Here is a 23772-nt window from a genome sequence, read left to right on the forward strand (position 1 = left end):
TTAAAATATCTACGATGTGTACAATACCTTTCACATTTCTTATATTTTAAATCCTGAGTTTCGAAAATGCAACATGCAATGATGACAGGCAAAAAAAACTAATAAGAATAAAAAAAAGACCCACAACCAAAGGTTTTCTTAATACATACTTTATTAATGAATAATAACATTATTTTTGCATTTCTCATCCAGAGAACAATATGTGCATTTAATAAATTAAATTTCAAAGTAATGTTACCATTTGAAGCTTTAAGGCTAATGTATAATAAATTACCATTCAAGCAGTATAGAAATGATGTTATAAACCATCCAGGCCAAAAAGTATGTAGGTTAAAACTACATGACTTAATGAAACTGGATGCCCAATCCAAAATGAGCAGTTTGACTTCAGTTCAGTATGAAATACCCTGAAGGCAAAGTAGGCCTTCGAGGCTCCATGATGACAAAATAAAGTTATGCAAGAAAGGCACCCTTAAGCGATTTACAGATTTGCAAACGTTTGCATGTTTCATGGGGGATGGAGTCCTCTTATTTCCCATCTAAGGGCTTTTAAATGTATTAATATGTAGCAATCAATAACCATAACAAATTGATTTAAGCATTAGCCTATAGTACCAAGTCACATTTTCAGGCTCCAAACACTTCAGAAACAATTCTGCTTTTGTGATGAAAATCATCAATAAGAACCACTTCTGCATGGGTACTAATATATATATATATATATATATATATATATATATATATATATATATATATATATATATATATATATATATATATATATATATATATATATATATATATATATATATCGTATATAAATATAAAGGTTAGTTTGCTAAGACAACACATTTACTCATCTGGGAATAAAGCTCAAGAGATCTCAACCCAGTAACATAATAAGACTGCCATGACTGAGCACAAAATGTATCAAAATGGCAACTAAAATATGGTATATATAATGACCAACATGGTTTTGTGAAAATGGAAACAATGTCAACTGAGACAACCACAATTCTTAAAAAGCTCACCAGTGAAAACATGACTTCTGTTTATTGATGAAATTCACTACTTTGGTACAAAAATCTCAAACTGTTAAATACCGTTGAGTGTAAGACGGAGGTGAGTCATGACAAAAAAAGCAAACAAAAAAAAAGTGTGTAAAAATTATAAAGGGCAACTGAAAAGGTAAGGAAGGCAAATGTAAACCACATTTTGTCTCAGTAACAGATGAGATTCTTTTGTTCCTTTTCCGAAACTGTCTGTGGTTGCTGCTCTCGATATAGGCGTCAGCTGAAGGATGGGAAAGGACATGCCACTAAAAATACTATTGCAGATTTTGCATTGAGAGTTTGTTCTCTCATATTTAATTATTTGTATATATTCAACTGTTTGGGCACATTTGAATGAAGTAACAACATGCATGCTGGATTAAGAACAACACATTCTGCCCTGTAATGCCCCATGTCACTTCTTATTGTAAGAAAATGCTTTGAAAAAGGCAAAAATAAAAAGTTTGCCCTTTAAATGTTGAACTTTTGGCATAAAAGTTGCGTTATCCACATATTTGGCTATACAGGTTTTAAATACCAAATCAGGCCAAATTAGAAGAAAACAATACTCATATAAGCAGACTTTCTAATACTTTTGTTAAAAGCCTGGAGGAAAACATTACAACACACAGAAAGACGTACACGCCACCAGCAACTATGTCTCTGCTCTTGTCTTCAAGTTTGAAAACAGCTTCAACATCATGCAGCATCTCATGCTTGGCCGGAAAGGCCCACTTGAATAACCTAAATGTAATTCAGCATTGAAACCATTAGGCTACTGTCCAACCAAGTGGGAAGTGGTCCAGTGCCTAAGTAATAGCTGGTAGTCAGTTTTTACAATCATGTTTCTGTTCCAAATGAATCAACAATTTTCAATGAGATAAAATTAAGCAACCATATAAACATTAATATTTCAGCAAGTGGTAGAAAAATTAATGAAATTAGATTTCTGTCATCTAAATTCGGCTATGGGTTTGTTGAATTTTGTCTTTTTACAAGTAAGAATTTCCCATATTTCCAGGTTTTACTCATTTTTCTCCTTTTCATTTGTTTTTTGGAAACCATCCATGCAGCGATAGGGACAAAAGCATAAGTAGACTTCATTTATATCAGCTTAGACAAACACTGACTAAGCAGAATGAATGCCCCTCCTTCCTCCAAAAAAGTTTGAACAGAAGCATACCGTATGTATATATATTAAAAAATGTCAGTCTCAGCTTTTATTTTTATTTTATTTTTGTCAAGTTCTCTCTCTGAGAGATTTGTGGTTTCAATTAATGTGTTAATGTGTTTTTGTGTGTGTTCGCATGTACATGTGTTCACTTATTTCATCACATGGTTTGGTTAGAAGAGAAACATTTATTTATATTTAAAGAGAGAGATTTATTAGTAAATTTCAATTACAAGATACATTTTATTTTGTTTTTACCTAACTGCTGTAAAGAAAAGTTTGATTCCTTCTTCTGCAGATGAGTCCAAATTTAGTTTCTAGAGCTCCCTTAGCTTCAGTCTGCAAATGTACAAGTGCTGAAAAAATACTTTAAAAGGGAAGTTAATTCTGCTCCTAGTCGTTCTTATAACATAGCAAATGATTGATTTTGCATCTGCACTTACTGTCTTATCCAAATTTTAGAAAGCACAACTGTCCTTACTTTGTCTCCAATTTAAATAAAACTACTTAAAATCAACATTCTATGTTCATATTTCATTATATTGACCATAAAAATATCAATCAAATTGCCTTTTCATTAAGAAAGCTACTTCTCCTATTTGTGCAATGTTTTCATATTTTGTGTAACATGAACACAGCCACTTGCATTCAGATTTGTACATTCTTTTACTGCACAGGTTAAAGTAATTTAGGCAACCCATAAAAAAGTGTTTAGTGTAATAAAATCTGTATGCAACTGGATGTATTCATTTAAAAGAAAATATGAAACCACTGTTTGTTCACATACAAAGTAAATAATTGTATAATTTTGAACATAATCTATGTAGTGCCTCCTATAAATATTTTAAAAAGCGGCTTCAACCACTATACATTTTGTGTGTTTGTCACTGTGTGTGCTTATACCCGCTGTATGTGTGAGGATTGACTGAGAAACTCTGAGCTCTCCTTTGGTTGAGGTACAGCCTCCTCTGCAGTTTGTAAAATGTCTGAAGGGCTGATGTCATCTTCCTGGGACAGGAAGTTGAAATGTTCTTCTTCTTGATCCAGCTTGCACTCACTAATGAAAAAGTCAGTTCCATCCCAGTTGCTTAGGTGATCATCGCCACCTTCACTGCCGTTGCTGCTGCTGCTGTTGTTGAGCGCAAAGGACAGACCAGGGGCACGGTTGGTTAAAGGCTGGCTGAGATTGTGCACAGAGAGGGATTTCCCAAGACTGCCTCCCCAGTCTGAAGGCCCCGCCTCTGGGCTGGATGAGAGGAGCAAGGGGTTGACCTCGAGGCTCAAATGCCTCCTCCAGACTCCCTCGGATTTCAAGTCTGTCTTCCTTCGCAGTCGCACCCTTTCTTGTACAAAGTCTGTCTCACTGTCTTCTTCTTGGTCATCATCGACACTGCATCTCACGACGACAGAGGGGCCGATACTGCCTTCATCAGCAGCTCCCTCGTCCGTCATGTCATCGGAGATAGGGTCGGTGGGGCATCGGAGGTGAGAAGGGTGCACCATGGGAGGGAGCTGGAGGGTGAACGTCCCCGTTGAAGGAGGCGGGGGTGGCAGATCAGGGAAATGTGCCTTTTTGGAAGGGGTCACCAGGGTTGGGTAGGGGCTGTCTGGGGGCAGTAGGGGGGAAGGGGAGAGTGAGGCTGTGGATGGGGGGTAAGATGGCGGTGCCGAGTCCGGAGGGCCATCATCATCAGCCGGTGCCAAAATGAGCCGCAAGCCTCTGGGGTTGGCATTAAGGGAACGGTGCATGCCACTGCCGTTGTCTCCCCGGCCTCTGACGGGATCGCCTCCCTGGGGGGAGGCCTGGTAGTCCGAGTTGTGGTGCTGGTGGTTGTCCAGCTCAAACAGGGGCAGGGAGGCGAGGGTGAGTGCCGAAGGACCTTTCTGTAAGACCTGGCGGTAAACATCCAGTAAGGAGTCCAACTTCGACTCAATGGAAGTCACCTGGTCATAAGAGAAAACGGCAAACAAGTGAGATCAGGGAGAAAAACAAAAATGAGGTAGTTGATTACATTTATCAACTTCTATTTTCAACCAAAGAGTTTTGAATCATAAGTACTGACACACAATTTAAATTATCTCCTGGCCAGAGGTGTCAAAAGTATTCACATTCATTACTCGGGTAGAAGTATAGATACTAGAGTTTAAAAATACTCCTGTAGAAGTTGAAGTATCAACTGAAGTTTTTTATTCAAGTAAAAGTAAAAAAGTACTGGTTTCAAAACTACTTAAAGTATAAAAGTAAAAGTAATGTAAGGGGGAAAAAAGCCATTAAGGACAAAAGCCATTGAAAATGAATACATCTTAGTATAATGCAAATATATTAAAGAACCATATATGTGTACTATTGAGCATTAACATGTGTTTCAGAGAGCAGAAGATATGATGACTAGTTGCCTATAAGTATTGCAAAAAGTCAAACTTCAGAGGCATGTTATCATTTATCCTAACCTTTATTGGAATGTACATCCAAGTTTAGTTGCAGGAATCTGAGGGAACGGATGTAAGAACAAAACTGGACAAGAACATCTGAAACAACCACAACCAAATTCACTCTATCCGGATGGAGCAATTTAACTGGATAGTTTTTTTTTAAAGGCCGAAATGAAATAGAGTAACGAGGCTGTTTTTAAAATGTAAGGAGTAAAAACTACAGATAATTGCGTGAAAATGTAAGGAGTAAAAGTAAAAAGTCGTCTGAAAAATAATTACTCCAGTGAAGTATAGAAAACCAAAATTTCTACTTAAGTAAGGTAACAAAGTATTTGTACTTCGTTACTTGACACCTCTGCTCCTGGCAGATGTACCACTGAGTAGTAAAATATTTAAAAAGAATATATATTTCATTGTTCTCATTTTGGACACACACCTGCCTCTCCACCTTGCACACACGCCCCAGCATGCTCATGCTGTCCATCGAGTCTCCATCTGGGTGCAGTTTGTCCCTCGGTTTCTTTTCCACAGGAATCTGCCCCTTTCCCAGAATCTGATCCACCCTGACATGTGCACACATACCAAGGTATTACATTAGAAAAATAATGATCGGATACAAGCAATATTTCAGGTTATCCCAAGTCAGGCAACAAACCTAAAGCAACAGTAGGATGTTAAGATTAGCGTTAGTAAAACAACACACGCACACAATTTCAGCGTTGCACTACCTTTTACTGTCTGGTTGACAAATACAGCAATTACAGCGCATGAAAAAGGCAGATACTGAGGTTAACAGCTTTTTTCCCGTTGTTGTTTAATTATTCCAATTATTTCCTTTGTATTTGAATAGTTGATAACAGGAGATGAAGGCATTTTTTCTCATGTTTGACATAATTTGAAAAACACTTTTCTGTGCTGCATTCATGTTACCAGAGAATCAAGCTGGTCCTCTGAATGTCAGTGATCTAATCAGGGGACTTTTTGGTCCTTGCGCACTAATAATGAGGGATTAGTGAAGTTAATTAGCAAACTTTGACTTGCATAAACACTACAAATTTGTTTGCTTTGGCCTCACACATGTATGAAGTCCAGACGGCCTTTAAACAGCAACAACTGCACGTAAGTTAGTAAGATTCACAATGTTCACCCCCTCTGATGAAAGGACAGTGATGATGTGGTAAATTACAGACTGGACCAAATGTTGTACGAAGCAGATGTCTGGGTTTGTACACATGTAACATTAACATGTATACACTTGTGTCAGTCACGGTTCACGCAAACATTACTATGTGGGTGGAGTTAACGCTATAAAATGAGTGTCGGAAATGATATTTAATAACAGGACAATCAAATTAACAGGAGTTTGTTTTTTTGGCCAAGGTTAATGACGTATTTCAAACTTTTTATGAATTCTCATCCTGCACCAGAATTTAATGGATTATTCCATTAAATTGTTGGCAAAGTTCCAACCAAGTGTAATGAAATTTCTCTCTGCAGGTTAGAATAATCACATTAACAAATAAGCTCTTTTACTTGGTGGAAAAATATTTGTCATGCAGTTGGTAAAAGCATCTAGTGCTCCATGGATATTCTAGTTTAAACTCCAACCATATGTTTCTGTAGGGATAAAAAAAGGGATAAAAGTGTTATGCAAGTCAAAATCCAAAAGCACTCCTTTTGTCTGCATGGTAAACAAACTGCTTCATTATATTAACTCAATGGACACTACTCTACTCAGAACTCAAAAAGGTATAAATGCAACCCCGCGCCAGAGAGCTTCCTCCTGTTGTTGCTGTAATAATAGTGCAGGGCGGGAGAGGACATGTTCCTGGGTCGGCTACTTAGGTTGGGACCAGATCCTGCTGTACTGGAATGTCTGGAGAAATGAGAAAGTGCCAGTCAGATACGCCGTACATCTTTCACGCTCTCACTGAAGAACACATGAACAAATCAGTCACTGGAAGTAAAAACACAACCTTACAGATACACACAGAAAGGAATAGAATATTGATAGTTTTCCTTTTAAACTTAGGGGGGGGTCATAATTGTGATTTAAATGGTTTAAATAAGCCATAAATAACTGAAGCAAGCCATAATCTTTACTGTACTTTATGTTGCTTATATTCTACGCTGAGAACAAAACTGTCAAGTTAGTTTCCATAAAAATGATGGATAGAACATAAATCTAACTTTTAGTATTAGCCCCAAGGAAACACAGTTCAGTAGATGTACAGACAGGTGACACATTTAAAATTAGTGGAACACATTTATGTCAAATATTATGTTTATTTTCTTAATTTCAAGATATCTACCGATAATTTGCCAAACAAGGCTAAAACGTAGTTTTGTAGGTATTCTAAATGGTATTTTAGACGTGACCGTTGATTGTAAATGACTCATTTGGCGCTATACACCAACATTGTGGGGGGTTCAGGGTCAGCCCACTAGAGCTGACTAAAGCAGATACCTACTGCATGTTTTGGAGGTGTTGGGTGGTTTTCCTCCACTGGTTGTGGGTTTTTTGTCTAAATACTATTTGATGAGCAAAAAAAACACCAGCAGTTTGGCACGAGATTATCAGGAAATTTGAGCCAAACCGAAACTACACACACGTGTACCGGATAGTGCAGGTGCTGGGTGGAAACATAAACCACAACAAAGAGAAAACACATCCCCAACCATGTCTCCAGCAGTGTTCTTTACTGTGCAATAAACAAAACTAGTCACTCTGTGACATGTTGATTTTTTGTTAAACTTAAACCCATAAGGACCTATAGTGACTCAATATCCTGGTGTAGTCGGGTGACACCATGTGAGTTTCCATGACAACATTTCCACAATGATGCTGTGCCTGATTGGCACATGTGCCACAGCTACATTTAGAAAGCTTGTTTTTTCCTTTTGTTTTTATCAATAAAGGTAAGCTTCCACCAATTTACCAATGCTGATACTTTAACAACATGTCCTTTGTTGTATTTAACTCTTTCTGACCTAATTTCTTGAAGAAACCGATATAAAACAAGTTAAGAAAATATTGCTCTAAAATACATGTGCCATGGGGCCCTTAAACATATAATAGCCATGGGAAATGTTATGTGGCACCACACCCAAACATGAACCTCAGGCAAGAAAATACAGCTGTCAAAGAAAAATTCAGTTTCTTTCATTTTGAAACCTTGAGCGCACATTCAAAGGACAGAGCAATAAATGTGACGTAGGAATGAAATTGCTTCAAATCCTCCCACTTGGCCTTGGCACAACTGCCAAATGTGGTTATTGCATGTAAGAACAGACAACAGTGGTTACAAAATGTTTTATTTCCGGTCTTCTCTGCACTATTGCTCAAGTTAACTAAGTAGGGCCTTCAATGTTTTACTATAGCTACAGTTGCTTGTTGAGACCTTTAATATGAGAAAATATTGTGTTTGCCATTGTGATACTGGTTTTGTAGAAATTGTTAACAATAACCAGCAATGTTACACTTTTTATATAAAGCCTATGGAAATGAAAATAAAAGGGCAGATCCATGTTACTAAACAAAAAAGAAAGAAAGAAAAACCATGTGGTCCAGTTGATCTGTGTCATACCTACAGCCCCAAAGTGATTTACACTACAGTCACCCATTCAGTTGTCAGCGGAGCTGCCATGCAACAGCGCTGGTCTGACAACCGGGAGAAACTGCGGGTTAAGTGTTTTAACCAAACACACTTTGGTAGATGCAGGAGGAACTAGGGCTTGGACCAATGACCTTCCGGTTCATGGGTAAACGCTCTGCCAACTGAGCAACCTTGTCTATAATTTTCCTTCAAGGAGAAACAGTATAGGTCTGGGCTCCTGTAAGTTCAAGGAAAACCACAATGTGGCTCCCAACCCACGATCTACCACACGTCACTCTAGAAGTATTTGCAACCCTACCAGAGGCCTGAAATGCCATTCTTTGGATGGCAGATTCACATAATATGTTATCCAGTAAAACCTCTTGCTTTGAAATGCACCGCTGCCAAAAAGGAAATCAATTTCCTTTTCGGGGATTAATAAAGTATTTTGAACTGAATTGAATTGAAGTGAACAGCTTTATATTGCTTTCTATTACTCCTACCCCTAAAGCAACATGGAAATAAGATGGCACGTCAGCCTCAGATAACCATTAATGCCTTCATCAAAGAGGTCAAAGGTGCACGTTTTTGCCATTAATCTGTCACCTGTCTGCACATCGCACTCAACAGTTCTGTGTGTATCTACAGCTTTTACCACCAAACACACTTCACATCAACATTCAGACAGAGAAAACAAGCACAAGCGAAATTTCCAGGAGTACAAAAAACTGACATCCCCTGAAATATTGCCACTTGTCACTCAATATTGCAAAACATCAGCCTGCAGTCAATACCAAGAGCCAGAAAGGAAAATGATTAGCACTGTGAAAAGTTCAACGAATGTTACAGCTCCAATTTCTAACTGCACTATAGTGCCCCCTGGTGAATTACCAGCTTTACTTGTTATTTAATTGAATACAGATGTAAATATTGCTGAAATTAAAGTGAATAATTTAAGCTCCAGTGACGGCCTAGCTCTTGCTATCTCTGCAGACATGTTCTCTACAGGATGGAATCAGGCTTTTGAGTTCAGTAGCCTGTCTGAAAATAAATTAGATTTAAAGCAAATCATCAGTATTGAATGCACAGAATATGGTGTTAAGAGAACTGCCATATTTGGAGTTGGTAAAAGGGCTTTCTGTGAGTGCATGCTCTTTGGCCCAGGTTTGGTAGGTTAGAAGTGTTAATGAGAGAGGAGCAGTCAAGAGCTGGGGGTCAGGGCAGGTCTAACCCTGGTGCATACTGTTTCCTCCGGGCCTGGCTGTAATATAAATGCAGAGAAGGAGAGGAAAAGGTCTTGACACGGCTGCTCAACGGCCTCGGAGGGGGACCCACTACAGTGTCTAGTCTGGGAGAGAGAGGACACACACATGTACATACATACTGCACACAGTGGATAAGGAAGATGAGCTAGCAACTCAATCAAGGTATGGAAACAAACTTTTACAGTATAGATGGATTTTTGATTATGTCACGTATACCGGCAGCGCTAATAGGAATTGCAACATCTGTAACGACATCCACCTACAGAAATTCCTGGTACACACAATATAAAAACTTTGTGTCAATAACATTAAGACACCTCAATAAAAATGGTTCTGAAGAACTTGAAATTTGTGGGACCACAAAGATTTTGTAATTGCTCCTATAAACGTGTGATGAATCTGTGTGTGAATGAGTTTATGTGCAAACCCAGTCTGTACTAACCTGGTCTGAAGGCTCTTGATGCGACAGAGCATGTCCAGATGTCCTGCAGAGTACTGCTCAATCACGTCCTTCACATCATACGGACGCAAAGTCTCCTTGAACTTCTTCTTAGCTACGTGAAATTTCATGATCCTACAGACATACAGACGAATACAAAAACATAAAAGAGGATATAAGACATGAGGGAAGTGAAATAGCTGAGATAAGGTTGTAATTACCACAGCCAACCACTAGATGGCAGCAGAATCTTTGAGCTCGCCTCCGAGAGGATGTATTGCAGAAAACCAAAAAAAAAAAGGAAAGTTTCTATTCGGCAATGTCTCCTTGCTTGCGTGTCAAAATTCATAATAACAAAAATCATTGACTTTAAAACTAAAGAGTGATTTTCTACCTGCCTCTATTTGGTAAAGTGAGCCACTGCTGAGGGAATAATATTTATACAGATAAAGCGATCTATGTTCTTGGTTCATTTAGATTCCCGGGTGGCCTCAGCATGTTTGCAGTTGCCTGTTTTTTTCATTGTCTAAATGAAAACAACAGTGACAGATGACCCTCTGTAATAACAGTCCCAACAGGGGAAGGGTTGTCCGGCTCTCAACCCGACACCCTGAGAAAGCTCTGGGCTTCTGCTCCCCATGGAGGCCTGCAGGGTGGGCAAGGCCAGCCAGGGCTGGATGGTAATAGTACAGTGTGTGCGTAGGTGTATCTTATGTCTTCAAAAGTCAAAGATGGGACACAGGGGTCCTCATGCACTTCAGTTCAAAAGAGAGGCAAATATAAGTCTTTTCAATTGTTAAACTTATGTTAAACTTTGATACAATTCTGAACAAATGAAATAATGACAACCTGGTTCTCGTTGTTAAATAATCATGTAAGAGAAACTATTCCAGGACAAACGTTTTTTCGTTTATTGTCAATAAATAAAAGAAATTACTTGGTCCAGCATTTTGATAAACATTTCTGATATTTACAAATAGTAAAAAGGCCATTGCTCTAAAAAAGTAGTCGGGGCAAAGACGAGAACATTTTGACCAAACAGACAGGTCTATTTAGAGTCGCAACAATAAATAAATTAAATAAAATAACAAAAAAAATCAACATCAGGGGGTTGCAGCCCACTTCATAGTGAGGTTATACAGTTCAATATTCTGTAAAGTACCCGATGTTGGGTGTGTGAAGAATATTCCCATTCGTTTCCCAACTTTGGTCATGTCAGAGGTAAATAATGGAATCAAGGTAGATAGTGGCTACAAATTAGGGTCAAAAACTCAAAAAATTCAAGGATAAAACGTAAAGCACGCAAACTCCGATAGGAAAGGATTCAAAGGATCAGCAAACTATTTTAACTTAGCAAACACTTTTAAAGTAATGGAACTCTATTACTAAACTAAACGTTACCCAGATGACTGCACAGATAACTACAGTTCACCAATGCAAAATTTAAAGTTGCTCTTCACAGCAATATCACTTATGACCACAAGAAGGCACATAGCTCTGCTGTAGTGTACATACACTGTAAAAACAACAATGAAGGAAGCATTAGTCTTATGACCCATTGGTTTCTGAGGAGCAGTTTTGATGCCTCTTTCTGTTGAGCCGTGTGCAGCCATGTTGCCCAGGAAGCTGATCCATCGTAGGTCAATCAAAGTTAACAGTGGCTACCAGCACCTTCAGCCAATCCCTGCGTAACGAGCTACAGAGCAGCTGGAAGTTGTTTACAGCATAATATTCCGTTTCACTTGTTGATTTGATGGAAAAATCAAAAATTACTGCCACGTGTGGCTGACGCTGGGTTAACAATGCAAACGGCTGATCGCTTCAGTAAGCTTTGTAGCATGATGACAGGTGAGGATGAGCTAGATATTGGCTTCGCCGACTGTCAGTCAATCCTATTAGAAATATATGTATTGCTTTATATAAATTCTCCTGGCGTGGTACAAATGCATTCACCTCCTTCAGATATGTCATGGATGTGAAATCAAGTGATTGAGACCAAAACAGTTTTTTTGAACCAGACTGTAATATATTTAATTCTGCTCTGAAGTTGGACATTTTAATATGGTAGTCAATGGAGATTGACTCCAGCAGCAAGTCAGGGAACTGCAGCGAATCTTAGTTCCACATGGGATTCAACCTGGGAAGTTAGAAGTTTGGTGCTGTGTTAGAATTTATTCACCAAAGTATGTGTTTGGACCATAACCATAGACTTTCTTGTGTAATGCTGTCTCCGTGTGGTCAAAGGTGGTATCGCTACATGGAGCGTTTATTTGTTTTTAAATGTGGAGTAAACAGCCTAGATGGAGTCTGACAGTTGTAAACAGTAAAGTTGGTCATAACTGAAAAGTAATGGAGTGAAATCTTTGAATGTTATTAGTCTTCTGCATATAGATAGCCCTCATCTCTTTTCTTTCTGTTCATCCCCTTTCCTTTGAGGAAAAAAAAGAATAGTTCACCCTGACACTTGTTCAACAGAAAGTGACATCAACTCATAAGAGGCATTGAATAATTAGAGAAATTAAGTCATCCTGCATAAGTGGTAGTGAAATTGTTCATGTAGGAGTTGAATCTTGACTGCAAACACACTTAACATAAATATTGCCATCTATGTTTTGAAGTGTTGAACACCGTGATGTAGTTCGTCTTACGTGTGGTCTTAAGTCACTTTTCATACAATTTCAGTGCGCATATTGCGGAAAATGGGTCCAATTAAGAAAGTTGCTGGGACGTAATATTGGGTTTGACTCACAGATGATAAAATAAGGGAGGGTAGATTGAAATGGTCCGGACACATGAAGAGGAGGGATTCCCAGTACATTGGTAGAAGAATGCTGGAGCTGCCAGGCAGGTGAAAACGGGGGTGACCAAAGAGGAGATTTCCAGATGTGGTCATTGAGGACATGCAGATGATTGGTGGGACAGAGGTGGAAACCTCTGTCCCTTCAACCCAGTAGACCAGGACATCCTGCACTGCTCTATGGACCAGTTGTGAGGCTCATGGGCCTCACAACTTTAAACCTCAAGCACCACTTTCAGTGCACCACCTGGATTTCTGCATTTTACAATATGAGGAAAGAATTCAAGTAGATAATAGCTTTGACCACACCACTTACATAAAGAGCACATATATGGCTCCGGAGAGGCTGCCACAGATGATCACGTTTAAACTGTCCGTCAGACACGTACGCATGCTGGACAGAGGTAACCATGGACACCCGACTAGCTGCACATAAAGGCGTGTACTGACACCTTTCCATCACAGCAAGTACAGTAATAATGCTTGTATCAATTTATTCAGCAATGCTTGTATCAATTTATTTGATCCCTGTGGGATCAAACCTTGTTCCCCAGCTGCTACAGAACCACAGTTGTCCTTTCTTGGACCGCTCTTTGTATAAAAATAGGTTTGTATTTTAAGTTTAATGTTTATTTTTTTTTGGTTTATTTGCTGTTCTTTTGTAAAACATGGTTGTAATGGAAGTTTCAAATTAACAGTTAATCAGTGAAAAATATATAGAAGAAGCAGTGAAGTGAGAGAATTATTTGGCGCCAGTTGGATAAACACTTGCTCGCAGGGTGCCGGTGCCAGTGTAAGAGAGCCGAGACACACACACCCACACACACACGCTACACACAACTCCTTCAAATCCCCCTCAGGTAAACCTTTAAACCCAGTAGTGGATCATATAGATAAAGTAAAAAGCTTTGGGAACAAAAAGCAGTACCCCAGGAATGCAAACATCACTTAATGTCACATGAATTAAAGTCTGTTTTTCCTCATCTGCTGTGAATAAAAAAAAAATTGTTCATATTGAACGTGATATTATTTATTGATTCATCGTCTTAAAGCTGTTAGTGTAGAAGTGATTTCCTTCAACAGTTGTGATTACTTTGAAGTCCTAAGTGTGATTTGAATTGATTTCCAATTGAAAAAGGTGGAGGGCCAAATGGTTAGCTAAAAGCCTGATATAAGTTTGAAGATTACACAACACAAAACATGTTTTGCAATGAGTATCAGTCATTTCAGAATCGGAGCAGTTCCATCCGAACACCAACTTACTGCTACTATACTTTCCACTTTCACTCCAGAAAGAAGGCTGTATCACCACAGGTTGTCAAGGAAAAACCTCAATAAATAACCAATTCTGGACAAGACTATCCTGTTAATGCTGTATGTTAAGATAAGTGAGTGCTGGTGACTTTTTGTATTCACTAAAAAGACAGCAGGGTTTCAGCCTCGTCTGTTTTTAATTTAGAAAAAGGTGAATTATTTCTAAAAATGAGAAACAGCAAGTGACGGCAAAAAACCTGGGAAAGTCAGAGCACACAATGCTTTGATAGATGCAGAGAATGAATAATAAACTGGTTGTTAGGTGCAATGTTTTGTGAAGTGAAAACTGAAGCGGTGACTTTTCCCCCGTCTGTGAATTTAACACCCGTGTTCCCACACTTTCACATAATGGACAAGAAGCTCCAGTTAGTTCTTGAGAAGTGAACGATCAGGTCCCCGAGGATGTTCCTGGACACATGCATTGACTAGTTTCGCAGCGGCGGCGGCTCACCTGACAGCCCTGATGACAGCTTTGAGCGGCGCCGACAGATCCTCCACTGTAACATCACAATGGCAGCCTCTCTCATCAAAGGAATCCTCCGTGGCCATGCCTGCGTCCACTGAGACAGACAGAGCGTTGATTCATCAATAAACGTGGGCCCGTGGAAAATCGTTTCCAGTCTCAAAACTCATAAAACACTTTCTTCAGAGCAGATTTATCAACAGGTTGAATTATCTGGAATTACAGACTGGGTCTCCAAGAATGTTTTAATGTGATAATATTTTGGCTGTTAAGAGGGGAAAATTTATGTTTTTGCGTGGATGGGGTCGTTAGAAATTCTGGGCAACTTTTTGCCTGCACAGCCGCAAGTAAGCGGTGTGGGAAACAGACTAATTTACAAAGAGGAGGTGAAGGTACAATGACTGTCGATGGAGGCATAATGCATGTGAAAAGTTTAAAAATCAGTTCATAAGAATTAAACAAGGAGATAATAGATGAAAAAGAGCTGCTATTAACAGATGAGTATGTTAACTGCTTTCTCCTGGGAAGGAGTTATTGGGAGCTGTGGGTGAAAATACCTGGGCAGCACAAATGTTCAACATACTTAGTTCACAATAAATTCATGCTTCCTTCAAAGACCAAACAGAAAGAGGGCTGGAGCTGAACTCTCAAGTCTGGGCTTCATGAAAACATATGACTTAAGATTATTTCAGGAAATTCAGACCCATTCATATCCATTGCGATAAAAAATGAAATAGATTTAAAACATTAATCGTCCTGAGTACAGCAAGGGCGCAAAGAGAGAATTGATACTGTAAAAAACCTAAACGACTTCAATGACAAGTCATACAACTGAACATTTGTCTACGGAGACATGATTTCAATGACATTCACTTCTTTGTAAGCTAAAAATGATGGCGCCAGATCAGGCAGATGATCATCTTTTTTTGCTTGTTTTTTCACCCATTTCAATTACTCCATCTCTTTCATTTTAGAGGTAAAAGGTACGTGTCTCTTACAGTTTAAATTCAAAAGATTATTTCACCTCAGTTTTGTCTGAATATTTATGTGATATTAACTAAACTATCTGACTGAGACTTTCACACCTAAAGCATAGTCTGAAAACAGTACAAGTAGTGCTTGAAAACAGGTTTCTTAGAAAACCTGAAGGTTTTCTAAGAAACTAAGGCATCATTCACTTAAACCTGTATCTTTTATCCCCTGAAGCAACTATAAATGGAAAGATGTTAGAAGCAGGAAAACAGGTATAAAAAGGTCTTCAAATTCAAGAATACTTTATTTATCCCCTGAGGAAAACTGCTTTTTAGACACACATATGATCCAGTCTTACTGGCTTAACTCAGTAACAGTTAATTTTCTCCACTTTTAATAGTACTGTTATCTCTGACCAAACATCTGTGAGGAATTATTTCATAAATCGCAAACACATGAAATAATAACGGGTTTTTGTTATCTGGAAATGCTCACAAAAATATACTATAACAATATACTATGGTTAAACTGTCAATGTTATAAATAAGAAGTTAAGGGAAAGGAAGGGAACTGTGGGGAATAATAAATTAAAACCTTCAGAATATACTTGACTTGGATTGAAATAAGCGCAAATCAGATGCTTCATAAATGTGCGAAGGAGCAGTGTGAACCGGAACCGTGCTCAGAAGAATACCTGCATGCTCATCACAGAGGCCAGTGTCTCAGGTATGCAAGCTATGCACTCAACTATGCAAGTCATTTTGGAAACAAGTGATGTGAACAAAGACTAAGCTATTTGGCACCACAGGCATGCTTTGAGAAAAAAAAGGAGCAGCATTAATTCAAAAAAAAGACACGAGACACAAGCTTGGAGATGGATTATTCTAAATTTGGTCCAATTAGCAATTTTAGAGGCAAATATCATGCAGTCAATCAAGAGCGCGGACACTGATCTAGAGGATACTCTAGAAGAAATCCATGTTGAATTTGCAGGGATAATGATTCCAGTTTTGCACATGATATAATTGTTAGGTTTACTTTTATTTTTTTTTTAATAAGTCTATAACAAGTACTGGGAGTTGCAAAAAAAAAAGCAGAATGCCAAACTGAACCATGCTCAAAGAAAAATTGAACCAATTTCTACCCCATTACATCAGGAAAAAACAAACAAACAAACAAACACACAGACTCCTGCGTTATCCAATTCCGTGTCCAAAGATCTTTAGTCAAAGTACCAAATTGAAGTTTGCTCATTCTGCACGGACTCATGTGCAATAACATGCATGCACGCTCAGACAGCTGCAACAACAAAGAGCAGTGATTACAAAACACTAAATAACTCCATTCTCTGATAAGATCATCCTTGCAAAGCTATAGGTTTTTTTTGTCAATAATAGTTGTTTACTACTATATAAATGGCCTCTATTAGTTCATGAAAGAAAACGCAAATCTATTATAGCTTGAGGGGGATGACTTTAACTTCTCTTTCAGCTCAAAAAAACTAATTCTGTCATTTCTGAAGGGATGCCCGTACCTTCGCACGCAGTTCGCTCCAGCTCTTCATTGACTGCATATCTAAATCATTTTAGATACCTATCTGAATCATTTTAGATTTATTTCCTGTGATTTCATAGATTAATGGTTCAGTGAAAGGCTACATCCCCTTGATGCAAGATGCCACGTATAAAAAGACTTTTGTTCTTTTAAGCAGCGCAATGTAACTTTCAGCTTTTGTTGAGTTTGGCGGCTCCTTTGGACAAAAGCTGTAGTGCTTTACCAGAAAGAACACTACGTTTCCCATGAGCACCAGCGCGTACTGCCGGAAAGATCCTGTCCCCGTCGCGTGCATTTGTTTTGATAATGAGAGAAGAAGAGACGGACTTTCAAAACTACTTTTCTGTTTTCAGCGGTCGTTTGCAGGATGGATAGCGAAGAGGTAATGTCTCTATTTTTGGCTAAGCAATATAATATGACGATGTTGAAAATCACTAAGTTCAACTTGTTTTTATTAGTGAAGTCATCCCCGCCCCCCTGTCCAGTTTCAGCGAGATAATGCGCCAAACTACAAACGTTTTTTAGAGGGACTTCGTCATAAATTAGTAGTCAAACATACTTACTGACAAAATTAAAAAAAAACGTTATAACCTGTGAATAACTGAATGCCTCCTCCGATAAAACTATTATTTTCTTCGTTTTTTTCCCTGCTTCGGCCATTATACCAGCTTCTGCTGAGCTCTGCGACTACGAATCGGGAAGGAGGGGGAAGTGACGTATGCCGTAAAGCAGTCAAAGTCGTAACGATTTGTAGTTTTTTAGTGTGGCAGGGTTCCTACCATGCTCCTCAAAGTTACATAGTGCCAGTGAAGGTGATACAGACCCCCAGACCATGACAGAGGTTCATTAAACCTGTTGGAAGTTGATGTACCATCACAATGACTCTGTAAATATTATATTAAGGTGGAAAAGTTACATAGTGCTGCTTTAAAAGGTAAATTGACAACATTTGCGGTGGTTGTTGCTGTTCAACGACAAGCTCACCATCTGGAGCAGCAGGGCGAGACTGGCTCTTCAGCCTCAGCGACGGCCTAAAGCGGGTTCGGTCGTTGAAGCTCCAGCTCTTCTGCACCTTGGCGGGGCTCCCGCCCATCAATTCGCTGTTGCCCACCACCTCGTTGCCAGGGGAACAGCGCTGGCGGTCACCGATGGTCGTCTGCCTACTCTTCACGCTCTGACCTCGAGGACTCGCCATCCGGACGCGCTCCTTAAAGCTCAACTTCTGACTGAGGGGGAGGAAGGAACAGAAAGAGAGAAGGGGGTGGAAAATGACGGACGGGGAGAGAAGGGAAATACATGGATGAATGGGAAGGATTTGAGATCAGAGTGAAGGAAAAAAAAAGGATGATAAAAGTGGTGAAAAAATGAGTTAAGCATGGAGGTGACAGGGAAAGAGTGTGTGGGGTTCAGAGAAACACAAGAAAAAAAGAAAAAAAAAAGGGATGCTGTCAACAAGTATTTCCCCTCAGATAGTGAGAAGAGTTCAGAGCACAGATAAAGGGCAGTGTTCTGTCTTTTCCTTTAGACCAAACACCATCCATCCAGCTGACATGCCCAAAACACTAGAACGGTGCCAGACTGCCTGCCAAGCCACCCAAACAAACCCTCGGAGCTCGATCCCGAGCTGCTGCAATGCAATCCCCACCTGTTCAACTGATAATCTATTCAGGTGCTCCTGCTCCAAAACACACCGTATGAGATTTTTAAAGCTGATATATGAAGCATGGTCTTATTAATGTGTCTACATTAAACAAATGATACCATTAGGGAAAGGGACCTTATCAAAATCTCAGCATGGTGTTTCATTACTTTTTTTTTTCCAGGAAAACCGTTACTGTGTAATAAAAGCTTTTTCCTTCAGAGACTCTATCAGACCAATTTTGCTAATGAAAATAAGTATGTAAATATGTTGACAATTTAATAAAAAGGAATTATTATTATTATTATTATTGTTGTTATTTTACCATTCAGTATAGATGTTTGTAATGGATTGGTGGGGATGCAGACCATTCTCCAACATTAAGGTTTATTTGCTGAATAAACCATCATGCAATGAGGCAGTCCAATGACAGGGACAGATGCACAGTTCAAACACATTTCCATGCTCCAAAATAATCATATTCAGGCATTTCCTTACCTGAATTTCAGTGATTTAATTAATGAGAAAACTGTTTCATGTTTTCTTGCATCCACAAATGTTTGAACCTGTGCAATATATTTCTTACTTTCCAACAGTGTAGAAACAACATATTACTACACTTTTTTTCTCAAATGCTGTACTTAATGAGAAATATAATTCTGACTCTGTTTTGTTATGCACACTGTCATCAAAAGCAAAAGGAAAAAAAAAGAAAAGGAAAAATTGCACAAAGCCTTAAATACAGGTAATGGAGTCAAATGGGCCAAAGAAGCATTTGGTTTGTTACTATTCGTATCCAGTTCAATGGGTGAAAATGAAAGACGTGCAGTGGAGATGCAAGGACCATGCGGTGCATTGAGTAAACCCAGTCTGTATGCTGAAAGATGCTTGAATATTGCAATTAACGTTGTAGAATAATTTAAGGTAATAATCCAGCTCCATGAATTGCTCTATCTATATCTTTTTAGTGAGCAGACATGATATTATTCCAATATTCTGGAAAAGAAAATGAGTGAAGTGAAAGACATTCATGTGGCTGGACTCTGGACAGTTTTTGCAGGACAGAAAATTTATAAAATAAAGGGGAATTTAGAAACATGAATTATAAAGGGATAATTGAAAGTAGTGTTCCATGATGTCTGTCATGATTTAACCTTTAAAATGTTATCTTTAAAAACCAAGCCATACCTTACATTCACTTTTTGACGGAATTCCCCTTTAATTTTTAACACACACACACACAAGGTATTGTTTGCATTCAACAGGCAGCAGGCAGCATTAGTCTTTCATGGGATGAAAGGAATCAGAGTGGGAGGTAAAATGAAGTTGTTTTTCTTTGTTTTCCTACATGCTATTAGTCATTCTTGCAAGATACTGGGCTAAGGGAAGGGCAGAAATGATGCTACTGTAAGTACCTCCTAAATTTCAGAGCATTCTTTCTGAAGAGTCTCCCATTAGTTAGACCCTTACTAGAGCGAAGGAGGGAGAGATGGGCAGAGGAGAGGAAAGGAGAAGAAAGGGGTCAGAGGGGATGGAGATTAAAAGAGGGGGAGTTGAGCAGAAGACAAATCCTCCGCTGTCAATACGGATTCACAATCAACACTCACAGAAGGGCAGGGGGACACATATCAGGGAGCGGCAGGTGGACCAGGTGGAGGGTTATGTCAGTAAGGTCAGAGCACTGCTTTCACTTTGGGATCCAAAACTAATACATGAAGTCAATTCATGATAACGGCTATTTTCTGTAACATTTCCAACCAAACTCAGATTGTAGCTGCTACATTTTGCTCTGTGATGTAACTTTTAAATCATGCAGGGCAGCGATGAAACTAAAAAAACAACAACAAATACTGTATTTTAAACACACTGAAGGCTCGCCGTATATATGGCAAGACGTTTGTAAAACAAAAAGCTGAAAAAAAAAAAAAAGCATCTGTATTCGCTTTGAGTTTGGTTTATTTTAGATTAAATGTGACATGTTTGCTTAATTTGGTCTTAAAACTATTATTTGAAACCCTGTTATGGCATAAACAGCAGATACTTTGTCTCATTTCCCCACAATGAGGCTTTCAGTTACAGTTCCCAACACATTTCTCTGAGATGGCACTCAGAATCAAAGTAACCCAAGAGACCGAGGAATTTTATGAATTAAATATCCTTCTGGTCACACAATAATTAGTCACTTGACTTCTTTCTCTTTCAGCGTGTCACATCACAGAGATTGAATTGGAGTTTAAAATGCCACAAGGCACAAACACACACAACATAATTCCATTAGCCTTTATTTCATGTTGCCGCTCGCAGTCGATATCCAGCTCACTTAAACACAGCTTGAAGTCCGCTGCGGCACTTTGTGGTGCGCCTAATGTTTACTACTGCTGGTGTTTACAAGTCTGCTTAAACGAAAATCACCAGGCGTTTACCACGGCACCTACCGCCGCCAAGCACCCGAGAGTTGTCAGTCTGTAAAACCGCTAATAACACCGGGTTTTACGTGCTCCCTCGGTGAAACCGGGGAGAGAAAAAAAAAAAGTGTGTCCTAAAGGCGTGTGTAATTATGATTTAACAAGTGTAAATTGGACTTGGCTGCTACACACGTTTCTAAGAAGCGAACACATAATTAAACTAGGCTTTTTAAACAGGAGGATTTCGGGGGAATAAACATTGTTGTGGAAGCGACAAAGCCTAATTAAATACAATTTTGTTTAAGGATGAGAAGCAAATTTGTTTGTGCGTTTGGCCGACAGTATAAAGCTATCTTTTATATATGTATATGTGTTGCTGTCTTAAGTTTAAATGCCTAGGAAGCTGCTGGCTCAACATAAGGGCTCCAAATGTTGACAAAGAAGTGCTGCACTATAAAAACTATACTAGCATAATTAAACTCGCAAATCTCTCTGACTTCTTTCCCTCTCTCTGAAATCCCCTGTCTCCCCTCCCTTTCCTCTTTTTCAACTTGGGTCTGTCTCTCCAGGACTTGTGTTTGATAAGTTATATAAATACCATCCCAATGGAAAAAGTGCGTCATGGTACAGACATGGTACAGGCTCCTGCCTTTGAAGGCATGTGAATAAGCATATGCGTGCACGCACGCACGCACACATAGACACACACAGCAAGGACTGAGACGCCTATCAACCCTTTTCTGCATATGAGTCAAGTGCAGCAAAAGAAACAGTAGTTAAGAGGAACGGAGAGAATCGGAGATAATGGCGTAAAAAAATAAAGTTGAAAAACAAATGAAGAAACATCAAAAATATGTAACTTTACTTTACGTGTGGAACAATCGGCGTCTATGCTTCAAAAACAACTGTCTTCGTCCCTGTGCTTCATATCTAACTTCTAACAATGCACATGTATCTCCTGACCTTTTTTATGCATGACACAAGTAAAAAGAAAATCATCATTCTGGCACGTCTGGTTTCCCTTTTTCAAGGCGATTCAGTGTTGCGATTGCTCAACGACTCACTCTTAGTTCATGAATGCACCAGTTACCCTTTCTACTTAGTGTATAATACAATTACGACAGGGGAAACAAAGCAGTTAACTCATAAAAATAAGAAAAGGTTTCCGTTTAAGATTTCAAAACAGTCCCATGACTGCCAACATTTTCGACCTGACTCAATCAATCAATAAACAAACCAAACTAAAACTCCCCGCATGTGTCCGGTATCATGATGGAAAAAGGCAAATTTCCATCGTCTCCTCAGCCATTCTACTAAAAGTGTAGCCAAAAAATAAATGAAAAATAATCAATTACACTGTGAATCTGTATTTCTAGCGAGGGGAAAAAAAATAAAGATAAATTGACTCGACAAACCATAAAAACAAATGAAACCTGAAAAAAAGGCTCGCTATAGCTTAACATGAGGTACACGGTTATATCGCGTGGAAAGTGCTGTGTGCGTTTGTGTCTTTGGACATATGAGCTGAGAGTCATACAAACCTGTAAGTAGTCTCGCCCTGCTCTTTCCTTCAGTGGTTAGTGGGATAAAGAGGAAGAGACAAAGGGAGAGAAAATCAGTATTCAAGCTGATTAAAATAGCTACATACAGACATTTCCACTAATGGACATCAGGCATCAAACCAAAATGCAGGAAGAACTTCATTTCCGAGGCGTTACATATTTCCAGGCACATGCACACTGTAGCCATGCACACAAAGACTAAGCATTGGCTCTGAGACAGACACACATATCTGAAAGATAAGGATCTAAATCAGGTGTTTTATTTGCATATAACTTTGATTTGTTTACACTTGTGAGCATAAAGATGCTCACGCTGACTTTCTATCTGGTACAACGCCGTAATTACATGGATCTTATTTTAATCAGCTAATAAATTAAAGCCAGAGATTACTGGAATAATTACGAAGCCAAATGAGCCGCCGTCTGCTTTTTGTAAATGATGCACAGTTGGCTCCATCAAACAAATTCTTCGCCCGCCTGTATCGTAGGAAGCTTATTTGCATGTGAGCATTTTCAAAACCAAATATTTCCCGACTTTAAATCAACTGCCATTAAAAGAATACCAAATTAATCTCTCATGTACCAATCTTGTGGACATTCAGTCTTGGATTATCATCAATAGTAATATTGGCAAAACGCATGTGCAAATGAGTGACACTATTTGAATGTGAAAGGGGTGTTAAAAGTTATGCATGCTAAACCAACCTGATTGAGGAAAAACGGTTAAGACAGGTAAAATCACTAAGATGCGTCATAACAATGAGTCTTACTTGGGAAATAAAGCAGAAACGACATCAATGGAGACAAAGACACACCAGCAGAAGAACAAGAGATGAGAAGAAAGGCAGCGCAGCAGCGGCCACGTTTGTAAGTCTGTAAGTTGTTACCTACTTTGCAGGGCTGCAGGTATGCAACGCCTTCAAATGAGGCTTCCAGGTAGCAATGGAAACCGAGTTCTCATCAGCAGCATAACTACGCCAGACACACTACGTGCAGAGTCGACAGGATAAATAATGTAATGATAAATGAAACCATTAATGAGGTGTGGGAGAGAAAAAAAAAGGGGGCGGGGAGGGGGGAGGGGTATGAATGTATAAGTTGAATAGGAAG

General features: G+C 39.0%; 1 protein-coding gene across 7 annotated transcripts in view; it reads right to left on the bottom strand.

The window, feature by feature from the left end:
• Window positions 1–815: 815 nt before the first annotated feature.
• The window catches only part of kcnq5a (potassium voltage-gated channel, KQT-like subfamily, member 5a), a 121688-nt gene continuing 98731 nt past the window's right edge, over window positions 816–23772 (bottom strand). The window contains exons 8-17 of one of the 7 annotated variants that reach the window (XM_061744568.1): window positions 23554–23648; window positions 22642–22668; window positions 20111–20164; window positions 18041–18282; window positions 14519–14627; window positions 9960–10091; window positions 9484–9600; window positions 6419–6532; window positions 5093–5219; window positions 816–4167 (exon numbers count right to left, since the gene is read on the bottom strand). In XM_061744568.1, the coding sequence (XP_061600552.1) occupies window positions 3121–4167; window positions 5093–5219; window positions 6419–6532; window positions 9484–9600; window positions 9960–10091; window positions 14519–14627; window positions 18041–18282; window positions 20111–20164; window positions 22642–22668; window positions 23554–23648 (2064 nt within the window). In that variant the 3' untranslated portion in view covers window positions 816–3120. The remainder of the gene's footprint in view (window positions 4168–5092; window positions 5220–6418; window positions 6533–9483; window positions 9601–9959; window positions 10092–14518; window positions 14628–18040; window positions 18283–20110; window positions 20165–22641; window positions 22669–23553; window positions 23649–23772) is intronic. The other 6 variants (XM_061744571.1, XM_061744569.1, XM_061744572.1 and 3 more) reach the window with 6 other exon arrangements.

Source organism: Cololabis saira, chromosome 17, assembly GCF_033807715.1.
Source record: "Cololabis saira isolate AMF1-May2022 chromosome 17, fColSai1.1, whole genome shotgun sequence".
Classification (NCBI taxonomy): domain Eukaryota; kingdom Metazoa; phylum Chordata; class Actinopteri; order Beloniformes; family Belonidae; genus Cololabis; species Cololabis saira.